Source organism: Hippichthys cyanospilos, chromosome 5, assembly GCF_059441005.1.
Source record: "Hippichthys cyanospilos isolate Australia breed blue-spotted pipefish chromosome 5, RoL_Hcya_1.0, whole genome shotgun sequence".
In the NCBI taxonomy this organism is placed as follows: Eukaryota; Metazoa; Chordata; class Actinopteri; order Syngnathiformes; family Syngnathidae; genus Hippichthys; species Hippichthys cyanospilos.
In genome coordinates this window covers 3,257,724-3,272,198 of record NC_142373.1, presented here as the reverse complement: position 1 = coordinate 3,272,198, position 14,475 = coordinate 3,257,724, and the positions used below count along the sequence as shown (strand labels likewise).

At 38.3% G+C, this 14,475-nt stretch overlaps 1 protein-coding gene across 3 annotated transcripts; it reads left to right on the top strand.

Moving 5' to 3' along the window:
* Positions 1-692: 692 nt before the first annotated feature.
* LOC148423186 (5'-AMP-activated protein kinase subunit gamma-1-like) lies at positions 693-14,090 on the top strand. Of its 3 annotated transcripts, none has more exons than XM_088414968.1 (13): positions 693-914; positions 2,166-2,229; positions 3,035-3,186; positions 3,271-3,352; positions 5,748-5,806; positions 5,935-5,980; positions 6,086-6,140; positions 6,213-6,339; positions 7,124-7,289; positions 8,734-8,771; positions 8,933-9,079; positions 10,533-10,626; positions 13,041-14,090. In XM_088414968.1, the coding sequence occupies exons 1-13, from the start codon at positions 897-899 to the stop codon at positions 13,079-13,081; spliced, it is 1,089 nt and encodes a 362-aa protein (XP_088271094.1). In that variant the 5' UTR covers positions 693-896; the 3' UTR covers positions 13,082-14,090. The 3 variants fall into 3 exon arrangements, with proteins under 3 accessions (XP_088271094.1, XP_088271096.1, XP_088271097.1); XM_088414970.1 differs by having other exon boundaries at positions 10,533-11,091; XM_088414971.1 differs by lacking the exon at positions 10,533-10,626.
* Positions 14,091-14,475: the final 385 nt, after the last annotated feature.

Genomic DNA, 14,475 nt, shown 5'->3' with positions numbered 1-14,475 from the left:
CATGATACTTGTACAAAAAATGTGCCAGAGAAGTGAAAATTATTGATCATTGTACTCTATAGCAACACACATTTATAGCACATATTATCAATATATTTCCGCAGTACTAAAGTTGATAAATGCCCCTTGAATCTGTGGATGGTGTGTAATGACCTGCTGGGATGCAATTTCATCTCATTGCAACCATTCCATTCAAAAGATTCAAGACTCAAAGGTTTTATTGTCTTATGCATAGTAATACAGTACCACACTCTGAAATTCTTATTCTTTTCACTTCCCAGAGCAGAATACATTCCATAATTGAGCAAATAATAAAGTAGGCAATAAAAAAAAAAACATTCCTAAACCCAGTGCCATTTTTTGAGAAATGCATGGACACCGTGTCCCAACGAGAGTGAAAGGGTTTCGTTTGCTTATATAAACGCTTGTTTTCTAGATTTTTTTTCCATTGTTTTGCATTTACAAGCAGCTGAAAGAATAATTTTCCAGCAACGCGCTTCACTTTAACATAATCCCTTTAAAGACAAACATGACAGCTTCTGTCTTGGATCACATCCGATTTTGTAAGTGGTCCTAATGTGTCTACCCTGACTGTTTTTAGCTCCCGGAGCTCCCTCCCTTGCTGACTCTTGGCTTTTGCATGTTTTCGCCCGCCTCTTCTTGGCTCCCCTCTCTGCCTCTCTAGCGGTGAATGCCAGAAGCCTCCCACCACTCAGGCCAGATTTAGACCTCAACTTTCAAGCCCAGCCGACTGAATTGCTCTGTTCTGCTCAACTTCTTCACCAGCTTCGTCCTCTTCATCAACATGGGGACAGAACCCTCCAGATGTTGGTCAGCGGAACAAAGGATATTTAGGTTCTGATGCTAAGGGAGTCTGTGCCAACACTTTCCAAATCATGGAGCCTCTTGCAGAGGTAGGAGTCGTTTCGTCAGTCCGTGTTAACTAGTCGTATACCTAAGAAGAGTATTTCTCAAAACCTTTTGGGGGGAAATGCCAACCTGTGTAGATGACAAGTCTTAGGGGATCCCATTTGACCCAAATTGTCACAGCTCCCTAGCAACTATGTAAAATAACTAAGCTTTTAGCTGTCTTGTGCTAACTATTCACTCCTGTGGATCAAGAAGCTTTTAGTGGATTCCATCATCATTGAGTTGTACAATAGAGGTCAAATAACAATTCTTAGATGAGCCAATAAAATCATTTGGCTAGTGTTTGTGCTTCACAAACATGAGCCACTATTGCAATACTGTTTTGCTTTCACTTCAGCTGCGAGGAGAGATAAATCTATGAATCAGTGGCTGTCTGTACATTTCACACTTAGGCCTTCAGTGTTGTTCTACTTGAGTCAAACTCGAATAAATACCCCTCATAATACCATCATTTATGGAGGAATCACATACAAAAGCACACATACACATTACTGGGCCTTGCATCACCTTAATTGTGTACAACACAGGCTATTTTCCGAAGCATTTAAACATCGGTAAACCCGCATCAGCAATTAAAACTTATCACTATACACGATACGTCATATGCATTAAATGAATATCAATCAATTAATCAAATTTTATTTGTATAGCCCTAAATCACTGAAGTCTCAAAGGCCTTCACAGCTGAAAAGAGGTCATGTCGAGACTTCTTTTGTAAAAAGAAGTCATACAGACAGTACTGTAAAGTAGTAGACTTGCAGTGGTCGGTGGAGATATAGTCTTGTATGTGGTCATCTCCAGTACGCTACAAACAAAGAGAAATAACAAGGGTTTTTTTTTTTCTTGTGAAAATAAAACTGTCAACTTTCTAAACGATTTAGTATTTTTAAATGCACTTTTTATGACATCTTTAGACTAGTGATGCTCTAGGGCGAGGCCCAATGTTTGCTACTTGTAAGATCCTTTGCAGGTATCTAGGGCCACCGCTATCACACACGGCTGTAGGCTATTGCATATGTCTCACAAATAATGATATTTTCTTTAGCTTTTTTGTTATTTTGTTTAGTTGTTGTTTATGTAGTTGTTTTAGGTTAGGCTCTTAAGGATGCATTAGAGTTGGTTAGCTTACCTTGCTTTAGGTTAGCTCACAGTATCTTAGGTTAGTTTGAGTTAGGTTATCCTTTGTTAGATTGAGATTTGACATAAATGTTTTGTCTAACGTGCTTCTTTTGCAGGTGCCATTATTTGAGATGGAGCTTGAAGAGGACAAGGAGAGTGATGTCTTGACAGTGAACAGAGGTAATGATGTTGACTACCGTATTTCTCCGTGTACAGCTCGACCTCACTTATAACTTACTTACTTAAATCTAGGTGTATTTTACAAAAACTCGAGTATAAGTTTACCCCTGACTTTAGCGGTTACGTAAAGGAAGGCTATCTATATATATATATATATATATATATATATATATATACATATATATCCACGGACCGCTGTTTGGGGACCGCTGCCCTACCTAACTTTCACACACGACAACAACCAAGCCTGAGCTGAACAACTTTTGTTTTTTTGCATTTCATCTTTTTGAATGTTTTTTTGTTTTTCTTTGTGTATTGGTTTATTTGCTTGTTTGTGATTCCTGTTTTGCTTTGTTGGTTTGTCTTTTAGAATGCATTAGAATCAAATTTTCTTTTCTTTGCTTTTTTAATTGTGACTTTTTTTAGGCTTTGTCTACACACAACCAGGTCTATTTAAACCAAGATATTTCCCCCTCTTCGTGATTAAAATAAAAAAAAAAAATCCATCCATATATCTTCATTATTTTAAAAAATTGCTGATACATCCGTATCATCTGTATTCATACAACACATTTACCAAAGGTTTGCAAGAACCCTAGCTCTATGCCTGCTGTTGACTTTTGTGATGACCTTTTTTGTTTGCTTAATTATTTGTTTTTGTGATTAGCATGTCCAGGGCCACCGTACAATTATTTTAGTTCAAGTCGTCAAACATTTCTGCCACCCTGCGGTTCCCTATTATTTTATTCTGTTTTACAAACAGCATAAAAGGAGTGTGTGTTTGTGTGCGTGTGTGCCCTGACAGATAGTCATTCATCTACATGGACGGATGCTTCTGCGTCCCCTGCTGGCCCAGAGCGAGATGCCTTGATTTACATGAATTTCATGAAAAACCACAGCTGCTATGACGCTATTCCCACCAGCTCTAAGCTTGTCATCTTTGACACCGCACTGCAGGTAGCATAAGAGAAGCTTGATCAAAGACTAACACTATTTGACTATGATCAATTGAGGAAACAAATAGTTGTGTTTTCTGTGTAGGTGAAGAAGGCTTTCTTTGCTCTCGTAGCTAACGGTGTACGAGCAGCACCTCTGTGGGACAGTAAACTCAAATGTTTTGTAGGTGAGCTGCACTTTCCCATTCTTGTCTTTGTACAATTTTTCAACATACTGCTAACTCGTAGGTTCCGCTCCTTACAATTGGACTGTGGTCATTGTAAAAAAGATGCGCGGTTAACAATTCGTATCAATAACAGTAATCATTTGTGTTTGAAATGTTCTTGTGTAACTATGAATCAAAATTGTGTGGGTTTTTGGGAACGATCCATGATGGGCACAGCCATTCAATAACAAAACACTACTTGGGTTTAGATTGGGAGAGGGGGAAGGGGGTACCTCCCAATCATGCCCCACTACTGTCATTGCCTACATGAGCATTAAACCCCCCCAGAAGAATGAGGGAGTCCCCGGAGAGAGCACGCTCCAGCATACCCTCGAATGACTCCATTAAGGGTTCGTACTCTGAGCGGTTAGGACCTGTCCCCCCACCCAAAGGCGGAGGGAAGTTCCCCTGTCATCCATCGGAGTGAACCCCAATTTACAGGAGTAGAGTTGTGGGGCAATAAGTATGCCCTTTCCTACTCTACGCTCCTCACCTTGGCCAAGTCCAACAATTGAAGGGAGTTCAACCCCTCTATGTCTAGTTGGAGCATTTTCGCGTTGCACAGCAGCTTAGACTCCTTCCCCCACCACAGAGGTGACATGCCATGGTCTTGCAGCCAGGGATCAGACCCCCAAGGTCCCCGCCCCTGGCTGCTGCCCTTCTCACTGCACCCGGGTCCCTATGGCCCATCCTACAAGTGGTAAGCCCATGGGAAGGGGGATCCATGTTACCTTTTTGGATATTTTAAACCATAGGTGTCAAATTCATTTTTATCATGGGCCACATTTTAGTTATAGTTTCTGTCGGAGGACCATTGTGACTGTGAAGTTAAATCAATTTTACACATTTTGATATCAGAGGCCTCTAATAACTGTTCAAAATAGGTATTAATAGGTATTTAAAAAATGTGTAAAAGTTGAAGAAAACATACATATTTAGTACATTTTAGCCAGAAATTTAAAGTCATAATTAGCATTTTGCGAGTCACATAAAATGATGTGTCTGGCCAAAAATGCCCCCAGGCCTTGAGTTTGACACTTGTGTTTTAAACTTCCCACGGTTAAATATTAGCATATCAATTACATTTGGCACATTGGCAATTTAATTTACAATTAAATATGTTTGTTGTTGTTTTTTTTTTTTTAACATTTCTAACCGGCAAGTGAAATGTCTCATTTACTGATTTACGGCACACCCTTCATGGTGTCATTCAAATGCCGGCCATCTTGACAGCTTTGCCACGCAAGGGTCGCAGAGCACGAGAACAGGGCTGGCCAAGTTCAGTCCTCAAGAGCCACAATCCAGCCTGTTTTCAATGTATCTCTTCAACCAACACACCTGACTCAAATCAGCATCGTTATCAGGACCCTGCGAAGCATGCTGATGAGCTAATCATTTGAATCAGGTGTGTTAGTTGAAGGGACACAATGAAAACAGGCTGGATTGTGGATCTTGAGGTCTGAACTTGGCTACCCCTGTTCTAGAACCTATCCCAAAGGAGTGACTGAAGGAGCCGTAACAGATGTTTTACTGACGAGACCTGGTCACGAGACCTCCCATTCCTCTTATGAAATTGGTCTCCTCAAGAAACCACTACTTCTACCCACAAATTAATTTTGTAGTCCAATGTTGATTATCTAGCTGTGTGTTCCCAAACACATATTTTTTCCACTTGAGCATTTTCTACAGTAAAACCAACTACAGAATGAAAAGGAAAGTAAAAAATGTGAAAGTCTCATTGGATAAGGTGGGTGTGTATTTACAATTGAACGCGGGCGGTGTAGAGGCGATATGAGGGCCTTCCACCCCAATGTGACGTTACAGTGACCCGAGAACAAAATCCCTTATTATTTTCTTGGGCGGTGCCGGTGCTGAGATCATGGTAAATCTTGTGCTGTATTTTGTCCAATCCTCCGATTTTTACATCAAAGGAAAAGCATTGAAAGAAAATTTCACCCAGATGGCGACGTGTCAAATTTCCACATGGCATGACCACTGAGTTATCACGACCAGAAGTGTGCCATTCCTTTCCTAAAATACTATAATTTAAAATACACTATGAATATAAAATGCTTTTATAATATGAGAATGATGTGGTAGAAAATGGCCCTAAAATGGTCAAAAAAACTGCACAAGAGTTAAGCAAGTAATTCTTAGAATGCACCAATGAAGGAAAATAACTTAAGGGGTGTTTAAGGTAAGAAATGGACATTGTAACATGGTCAAAACAGGCCCTTTAAACTGGGGATCCCTTGACAACAAAATGTGAGTGATGTAAAATAGCAGATCCCCCTTATGTGGACTAGCATTTACTGGTAGAACTAATAATTTATTTCGAACTTGTTTTTGTATGTAGGAATGCTGACCATTACAGACTTCATCAACATTCTCCATCGTTATTACAAATCTCCTCTGGTGAGCCAACTGATGTTTCTTTTTTGTACCAAATAAACGTTCGGAGGTGTTTACATTTTGCCATGCCTTGACCATGTGGGCGCCTGGGTTCAACAAGATCAGTTAAAGCATATTTGTGTCCACTACAGGTTCAGATCTACGAGTTGGAGGAGCACAAGATAGAGACATGGCGAGGCATGTATACATGACACAGGGATGTAACAATAGCACAGCAAAAGCAGAACTTGTCATTGAATTTTAAGTCTGCTGAGGTTTGGAACTTGCTTCCCTTCTTGGCAGAAATCTACCTGCAGTACTCCACCAACAGGCTCATCAGTATCGCCCCTGAGGCCAGGTCAACAACCCCTGTTTTAGAAATTATTCAAGTTATTACATTTGTTTGAAGACCATATTATCCTTCTTCTAGTCTGTTTGATGCCATCTACTCACTGTTAAAGAACAAGATACACCGACTTCCTGTCATTGACCCGACATCCGGGAATGTCTTGCATATCCTGACACACAAGCGCATCCTCAAGTTCCTCCACATATTTGTAAGCAAAACAATTGGAATGTTTCTCTATAGGTTTGTGATTTGCAATTCACGTTGTTCTTTTTTCTTAACTATCCTCAGCATATTTGCTGTTTTTGTCCTCAAGACAAAATCCTGTGTTAATGTTATTGCTTTGGCGCCATCTTGGCACAAAGATCCAACAGAATCCCTCCAAAATCACCACTATTTACTCGGCATATATTTCCTACTGGAACAGTGTTTGGAAAACTGTTGCAGTCAAGATGTTTTTCATAGCAATAGCAGTTTATTGGTAGATTGAGGTGAATTTTGATACACTGCTCCAACATATTATTAAAATGTCCACAATCCTTGGCAAGTTTTCCAAAACAAGACCTTCTAGAGTCATATCACACAGGAGAAGGTCTGCTGCCACTACAGATATTGAAAATACCATACTTCTAGAGCAGGTGTTTGCATAAAGGCAGACGAGTTTGATCCAAAGGGTATTGACCTGAGTGATTTGATGATGGGCTCAAATCTGTCCAAATGATACCTGAAACTAGATAGAAAAAAGAAAAGTCCATTGTGGCTTTTGGGGACACGCTGTATATTATTTAAATGAGGGGAGGAGTGTAATCTAATCAAACCTTAAACCTGCTAAATAGGAAAATGATGCTTTGGTATCATCGCGTGGCATTTACATGTAATTATACAACTTTTTTGTCGATTAAACAAATAATTTTGCTATTTGAAACAGAGCTCGATCCCACTGTCTGTTGCCTTTATATTTGACTTTTTTTTTTTTTAAATGTCCTCTTTTGTAGGGTTCTATGATTCCAAAGCCGTGGTTCCTGCAAAAACAGATCAGTCAGCTGGCTATTGGTACCTTTAAGCAGATTGCAACAGTTCAGGAATCTGCATCAGTCTATGACGCTCTGAGCATCTTTGTGGAGCGGCGTGTGTCTGCTCTGCCTGTGGTCAATGAGCAAGGTAGCTGACATATTCACATGAGCCTTTTACACGCTGAGGTCTATAACATCAAATCCTGCATTTAACTGTAACTAAAGACGAACAGTCCTGGTTTTGCCAAACTGGTAAATGGGGCTCCAGCAAAACATGAGCTATAGATTCGCCTTCATTTTGTTCTGAACATCAGAACATGTGGTTGACTTAGTATCACTGTATGTTCTGTTCTGACAACTCCGATTAATGACCACTGGAAAAGAAAGCCCACTGGATCCCAGGCTTTTTCCATTTGTGCAGCAGTACTCTAGAATGCCCTACCAATGGAAGTTCAAGCAGCCACCTCAAAAGAAATCTTTAAATTCCGACTAAAAACCAGCGGCGGTCTGTGCGTTTCATACCTAGGCCTTTAGTGATTGGACCCCTCATGCGCACACATTTGCATTACTGGGCTACACAGGCTATTTATCAGAGCATTTAAACATAAATAAACTCGCATCAGCAATTAAAACTTGTCATTCTACATGCCAAAACTTAAGTAAAGAATAAGAATAAGTAATAATTTAAAAATATTTTTCAACAAAGTTTTATGAAGTCACCGAAGAGCAGGCAAGATTTATCTAGATTGTATGCTATATTACAAATAACAATTTAATAAAAATGTCACGTCTGGGCATGGTAAGTTGGGAGGAGGAAGGAAGGGGACCCAAAAAATGGGGACCCTTCAACTGTTCAAGCGAATGCCCAGTGCCTCCCGGCTCAGGCAGGCATGAAGTCTGTCATGAAGTCTGCCTGGCGACACACGTTAGCTGAATTCTAATTAGCTAAAAAGTCCACACTAAAACTGCAGCACTTAGGAGGAGTGTAACCATATGGATGTAATATGACATGAAAGAACAGAATATGGAGAATAATAATAATAATAATAATAATAATAATAATAATTATATATATATATATATATATATATATATATATATATATATAATATATATATACACACACATGGGGTTCTTGAGTTTTTCGTTCCTCTTCTGGGCGTTTTGTTCAGGGAATGCCGTTGTGTGTTTTTTGATGTTCTGGATGATTTCTTGTTCATCTGTGATGTCCTTTGAGACTTTACATGTCCTCATCAAAGTAGTTCAGAATTCTCCTAATTTGGTCCCCAAGAATCGCTATCAAGCCTGTTTTTCGAAGTTTCCTCCAAAGCACCTGGTTCAAATGAACACATCATTAGCAAGCTTTGCAGAAGCCTGATAACAATCCTGATCATTGTAATAATGTATTGGAGTCAAAAACAGGTGTGATAGGGGGCTCTTGAGAACTGAACTTGGAGACTCCTGAGCTTCACACTATGTAGTTTTTTTTAATCAAAGACACGAAAATTGAAAGCATATCCGGTGAGTTACATTGTCTTCATCTATAACCATGCATTTCTGGTCTTAATATTTATTTTCTACTACTTTCTCAGGTAAAGTGGTGGCGCTATACTCCAGATTTGATGTCATTGTAAGTTTCATGAGTTAATACTGATCAAGTTGCGTAAAAATATTGACAATCCAAACTTAGATTTTTGCTTCAAAATGAGCAATTGTGCCTTTTATCACATAGAGTGAATATGAAAAGGACCAATGTCCTTAAAACCACTGATTTTGCTTTGTGTATGAAAGAATCTTGCAGCCCAGAAGAACTACAACAACTTGGACATGACCATGGCAGAGGCTGTTGCTTCCAGAGCCTGCTGCATGGAAGGGGTACTCAAATGTTACCCTCATGAAACCTTAGAGACGATCATTGACCGCATTGCCAAGGCTGAGGTAAGAGGCTTATTTCTTCCTAATTGTGACAAATTATTTAGACAGCAAACAACTCGAACATGAAGGAATTATTTTCTTCCGCTGGCTGCTGTTCATTCATGATATCCATGAGGGCTCCATTGTTTCAAAGGGGGCATGTACATATCCATTTTCAGCTGACTTTGGCCTTAGTATACTATATATATATATATATATATATATATATATATATATATATATATATATATATATATATACATACACATACTGTATTTTTCTGAGTACAAGTCAACCTCCTTATGTTGACCCCCATTTTTTTTTTTAATCAATTTGGGTGAAATTTACAAAAACACAATTATAAGTCTACCCTTGACTTTAGTGTCCAACACAGACTTTAGTTTATGTTACATGGCTGTCCAATTAAAATGACAAAATTACGATGCCTTTAGAAACTTTTTGTCATTTCATCCTGTATCAAATTACATTATGGTTACGGTTATGGAGGGTGTGGAAAAGGGACAAGTGTGAGGCAATGGCACATGCGCTTAAACATTAATGCTGAAACTAATGTTGCAACAACAAAATGATTTGAAGTTTCAATGCTTAACTTTTTTTTGACACAGCTGAATATAAATTTTTCGAAATACACTAAAAGTCATCATCATTATCCGACACACCAAATAGCTCCTCTCATTTAACTCCCGGCCTTCTCTCCTTACTGCTCGTCATTTACGCAAACATCCTAGTTACTTTTCCTTGGGTAGTCATCTTCGGACCCATCCAATTTATTTGAAATGGAGGTCTTCAGAGATTTGCTGATTATCTTACTTGGAATATTACCCCAAGCTTTCTTTACCTAAGTAACGACTGTTGCGAGATCAAAGCGTGAAATGTTGCCCTTCGCTGTTTCTCTCCCCACCTGTCAACATTCATAACGGCTTGTTCAAGGGCCGAAGAAGACAAGTCAAGCCGTCTTTTCCTATTTATAATGCATCAAAGTCCACTGGAAGAATTATCCATGCAGCCTCATCGTTGACAACAAAGTGCGTGTTTGCCATGTTCTGTGCAAATGCTCTAAAACGGATGCATTCTAAATCGAATTAGATTTTTAAACCTTGTAAACAACATAATATCACTTATTTTACTTTCTAATTAATGGTATATGTTGTGAGTTATGCTGAGTTTGAATTATGCAGTCATAAGAAAAAACTGGACATGCACACGGAGAAATACAGTAGTTACCTTTCAAATGACAATCAATACATAGAGGTAGCTCAAAAAAGGATTACATCACAGTTTGCCTACTGTTTTCTCTGCACTTTCGTATAGAGAGGGGATTTCAGTCTTTGTGGGATGGAATGTTGAGTCTGTCTGCCATCTAATGACAAAAGGCCCCCTCATACCCTTTAAATGTGGCACAGAGTGGGGCACAGCTGGCACAGTCTGCCGCATTGATTTGGGTTGCCTGTGCTAGGTGCATCGTTTGGTGTTGGTTGACGGTAAGGATGTGGTGAGAGGAATCGTCTCACTATCGGACCTCCTCCAGGCTCTGGTCCTCAGCCCAGCAGGTATTGACGCACTGTGCACCTAATCATCACCTCCATACGTGTGCCTTGCTTTCTCTCTCAGTCCCACCTCGGAAATGTGGCTGGCTCACTCCTCATCCACTAAGGCCACAAGTGGCTTCTCGTGGTCCACTCGCCAGCTTCTCCAGTAGTGGCTTATGTTCCGACCGCTTTTTCCATTCCCAAAAAGTAGCATGTCTTAAGTTAAGACAACAATGTGTTTGTCGACTAAAACAACAAAACCAGTGCTTCCAGATGGTTTCAAACCTCATCCAATGTGCTCGACCCTGAACTGCCTGTGTATGTCAGCACTGTGTGCACCTTTGGCTAAATCCACCAAAATAAGGAGTCGATCAGACCCCCAGCCTCTGCAAAAGACAGAGTCCCCTCCCCGTTCTGCAGCTCTTGCAAACGCACCTTCATGACTGGCAGAAAAAGTTAGCAGTTCCTCAGCCTCTCACCTCGCAGGTATGACGCCGCAAGCAAGCCCATGTTTTAAGCTTGCGTTTATCTTGAGTTACAAGCTGCCGCTGCTTTTTGTTTTTGTTTGTTTTGCTTGTTTGCTTGATTTGACTTACAAGCAGGGCTTGACATGTGAGGGCATTGTTTGTAGTAAATAGGAAACGACTTGTACTGATGCACAACCACCAGTAGATGACATCAATGCCCCGTTTTAGATATGAGATCAGCACAGTTTGAGAGTCCACTTGGTAGAACTTTGTAAACCTACCATTTTTCTCCCACTCTTTATAAAATAATGGAAAAAGGCAGAAAGGAGAAAGTCTGTTTTTAATTATTATAGTCAGTCAATATTGTGTGAGCTTCAAAAATCTCCATAAATTTCTAAAATGGCTGGCAGTGACTGAGTTAAACCATATTGTGTGGCGTCAACAAGCTAGTAGAGAGATCAATATTAAAAAAAAATATTAGGCCTTTGACTCACCCATTTATGTAAACTAATTGCTGCCAGTTGAAAAAAAAGTCATAAACCTGTTTCTGTCCGCAGGAAATAATGTTTTATTTGTTATTATTATTATTACCATTATTATTGTTCTTGTTGTGGTTTTACTGTCAGAAGCCCATTTCTGCACGTGTATTATCTATTATTTCATTCTCTTTTTTTTAAACTGTCAAGAGCCAGTTTTCACCACTGAAGATTTTTTTTCATTTCGTGTTTTTTTTTTTTTAGTTTGGGAAGGTACTGACTTAAAAAAAACACATAAAAAAATTCCCAAACAAAAATGCTCTGTTATTACAACTAAACAGGCTTCTGAATGTTTAAAAAAAAAAATAGTTTTTTGTTGTTCTTGTGCTTTTTTTACTTTACCAAATGGACATTCTGAAAATAACGCAAGTATATAATATTTCTATCTCCATTTTTCACATGTAAATTGCTTTATGAGCTTGGCCATGGAGCAACTAAACTCATAAATTAAGGTACTGCTGTTGGTTGCACCCTGGGGCGATCAGATTGTAGTGGGTGGAGCTTCCAAAACATAGTCTGCTTTTGAAGTTTAGTGTGAAATTTCAGAAAAAAAAGCATCTCAATACATTGTCTGCAGGGCTGCTTACTTTTTTTTCTTTATCATGTTTTGCAAGCACTGCTGCTAGTAGAAATATGCTGGTCATCAAGCACACCGTTTTAGGACAAATCTTAAGCTTTGAGAATACAGTACAGTGGAAGCTCTACCTTACCCCTTCTTACCAACGCCTCTTGTTACGAAAAATTACGCTGACAAAACACCTCAGTGGAAAAATATTGTCTCTTGTAACGAGAGAAAATTCAAGATACGAAAAGAGACATTGTTAGCATAAAATATGAGACACGAGACACCAGCGTGTGTGGCACCATTTTTATAATTTAATAAGTTGGTGGCTAGCCCACAAATTAGACAATAGTTTTTTTGCATTGACATTTATTGTGGTCTTCCACTTTTCATCTTTCCTCATTTCATCCTACCAACAATTTACACCATAGAACTAATTAACATAAGGCTGACTTTAACCATGGCTAACTTTGCACATCTTCACATAAAAACACATATGTAACATTCCACTTTGGGCTGTCTCGACTGACGTTCACTTTTGTTAGCACTTTAACAATGACATCATACAGGAAGCACTTCGCAAACTAAACTTAAGTAAATTTACATGCTGGAAAGGTAAAATAAAAATGTACAAATTGAATGTCCTAAAAAGGTGTCCCTCTCTCTCACTCATCACCAACACACTAACACCATCTTAAGGCAAACAAGTGAACTGCATTCATATTGTCCACTGCTACAATTGATTTGATCAGGGTTAGGGTTAATTACAAATTAATTTTATAAGTAGAAGTACCATTGTACTTGATTTGCACTTTTCTCCTGCAGAATGATTTATCATAGGTTTTTTTTGTTTGTTTTTTTTTCTTCCAGAATTTATCGATGATCGTGTTTGTCAAGAGGGAGGAAAATGAGATGACTGCCAAGAGTTGTTGCAAAGATGCATGACCCACCAAAACGAACTAAATTCCACCAGGAAAAATGAGACTCCGTGTGAAAACAAATACAACTGGAAGACTTAAATCAAGTTGCCTCAAAGGGATAATGTGTAATATTTAGACGGTAGTTTTTCATTACAAATGAAAACATTAAATGATTATAATTTTAAAACACTTGCAAATAAATGTGTTCCTAAAGACCAACAGTATGTTTTAAATATAATCGTAGGTCTAGTTATCATTAAATGATATTATATGAGGGGGTGGCACTCCTCCAGAAGCTGCCATGTCTGTTACAGACATGGTAAACGTAGCACCTCCTGCTGTCTGTAATAAAAAAGGTCTAAATCTTACACATTGTCCCTTTAAATATGACATTTTTATTTTTAAATAAACAAAGCATGCTTGTAAACTTTGACAGAAAACAAATCTCTTTTCAGACTCATATACATGGTGTGAAACAATAACTCTTAAAATAGTTTGTGTTCCATATAATTGCCTTTAAATGTAATTTTTGAATATTTATTCAGAGGAACAATAATTTTACTGTGAACAAAAATGTTAAATATCGGAAATGCCTTTTGTCATAGTTCATCCCATGAAAAACCTTTTTTCTTTCACACAATAATGTCCCCTTACATTAAAGCAATACCATATAAAATGGAGCACTTGGATGTCTTACATCAACTTCATTTGATGATGTAATGATGCTTCAAACATTTCAAGTGAATGTTAGACTTTGTTTTGAAAAAATCATCCACAAATGCAATGTTGTTGTTCTGCATCTGCAATGTCTTGAATTATTTTTTTAATGAATAGATGACGGGAGAGAGTCGGAAGAGATTCATTGTGTCAACCTCTTTCTTAGCTGTTGCTATTTATGTACATTTTAGAACAAAAAAGTTTTGAAAAACTGTTTTTCATGAACTTTCCAAAGCCTATACCAGATATGTTAATCAACTGCTACGTTTAGATTATGTCTGTTTCCAAAAAAAAAAAAAAAAAGGAAGCTCTAATCTTGTTCTTGCCATATTAAGGCAGATGGTCGATATGAGTTGACTGCTTTGTTTACAAGAGGAGGGTTTGTTAATGCTGACAGTTCCTTACATCCTGGTCACATGGTTCCACCCACATGTGGCTTTGTATTCAAGAGGATTTTTTTCAAAAGGCTTGTAAAGGATAACAAAATGTCATTTAGTGTCACAGAATCAGAGCATTATTTCAAACTAAAAATTATTTTGTAATTCACCTGTGATTTTTTTTTTTATTTTGTATTGCCATTGTCATTATATACTTACATATATACTGCATTTATAAAATGAATTATCCAATTAACATAGTTATAAAACAGACTACAATTTGTCATTCCT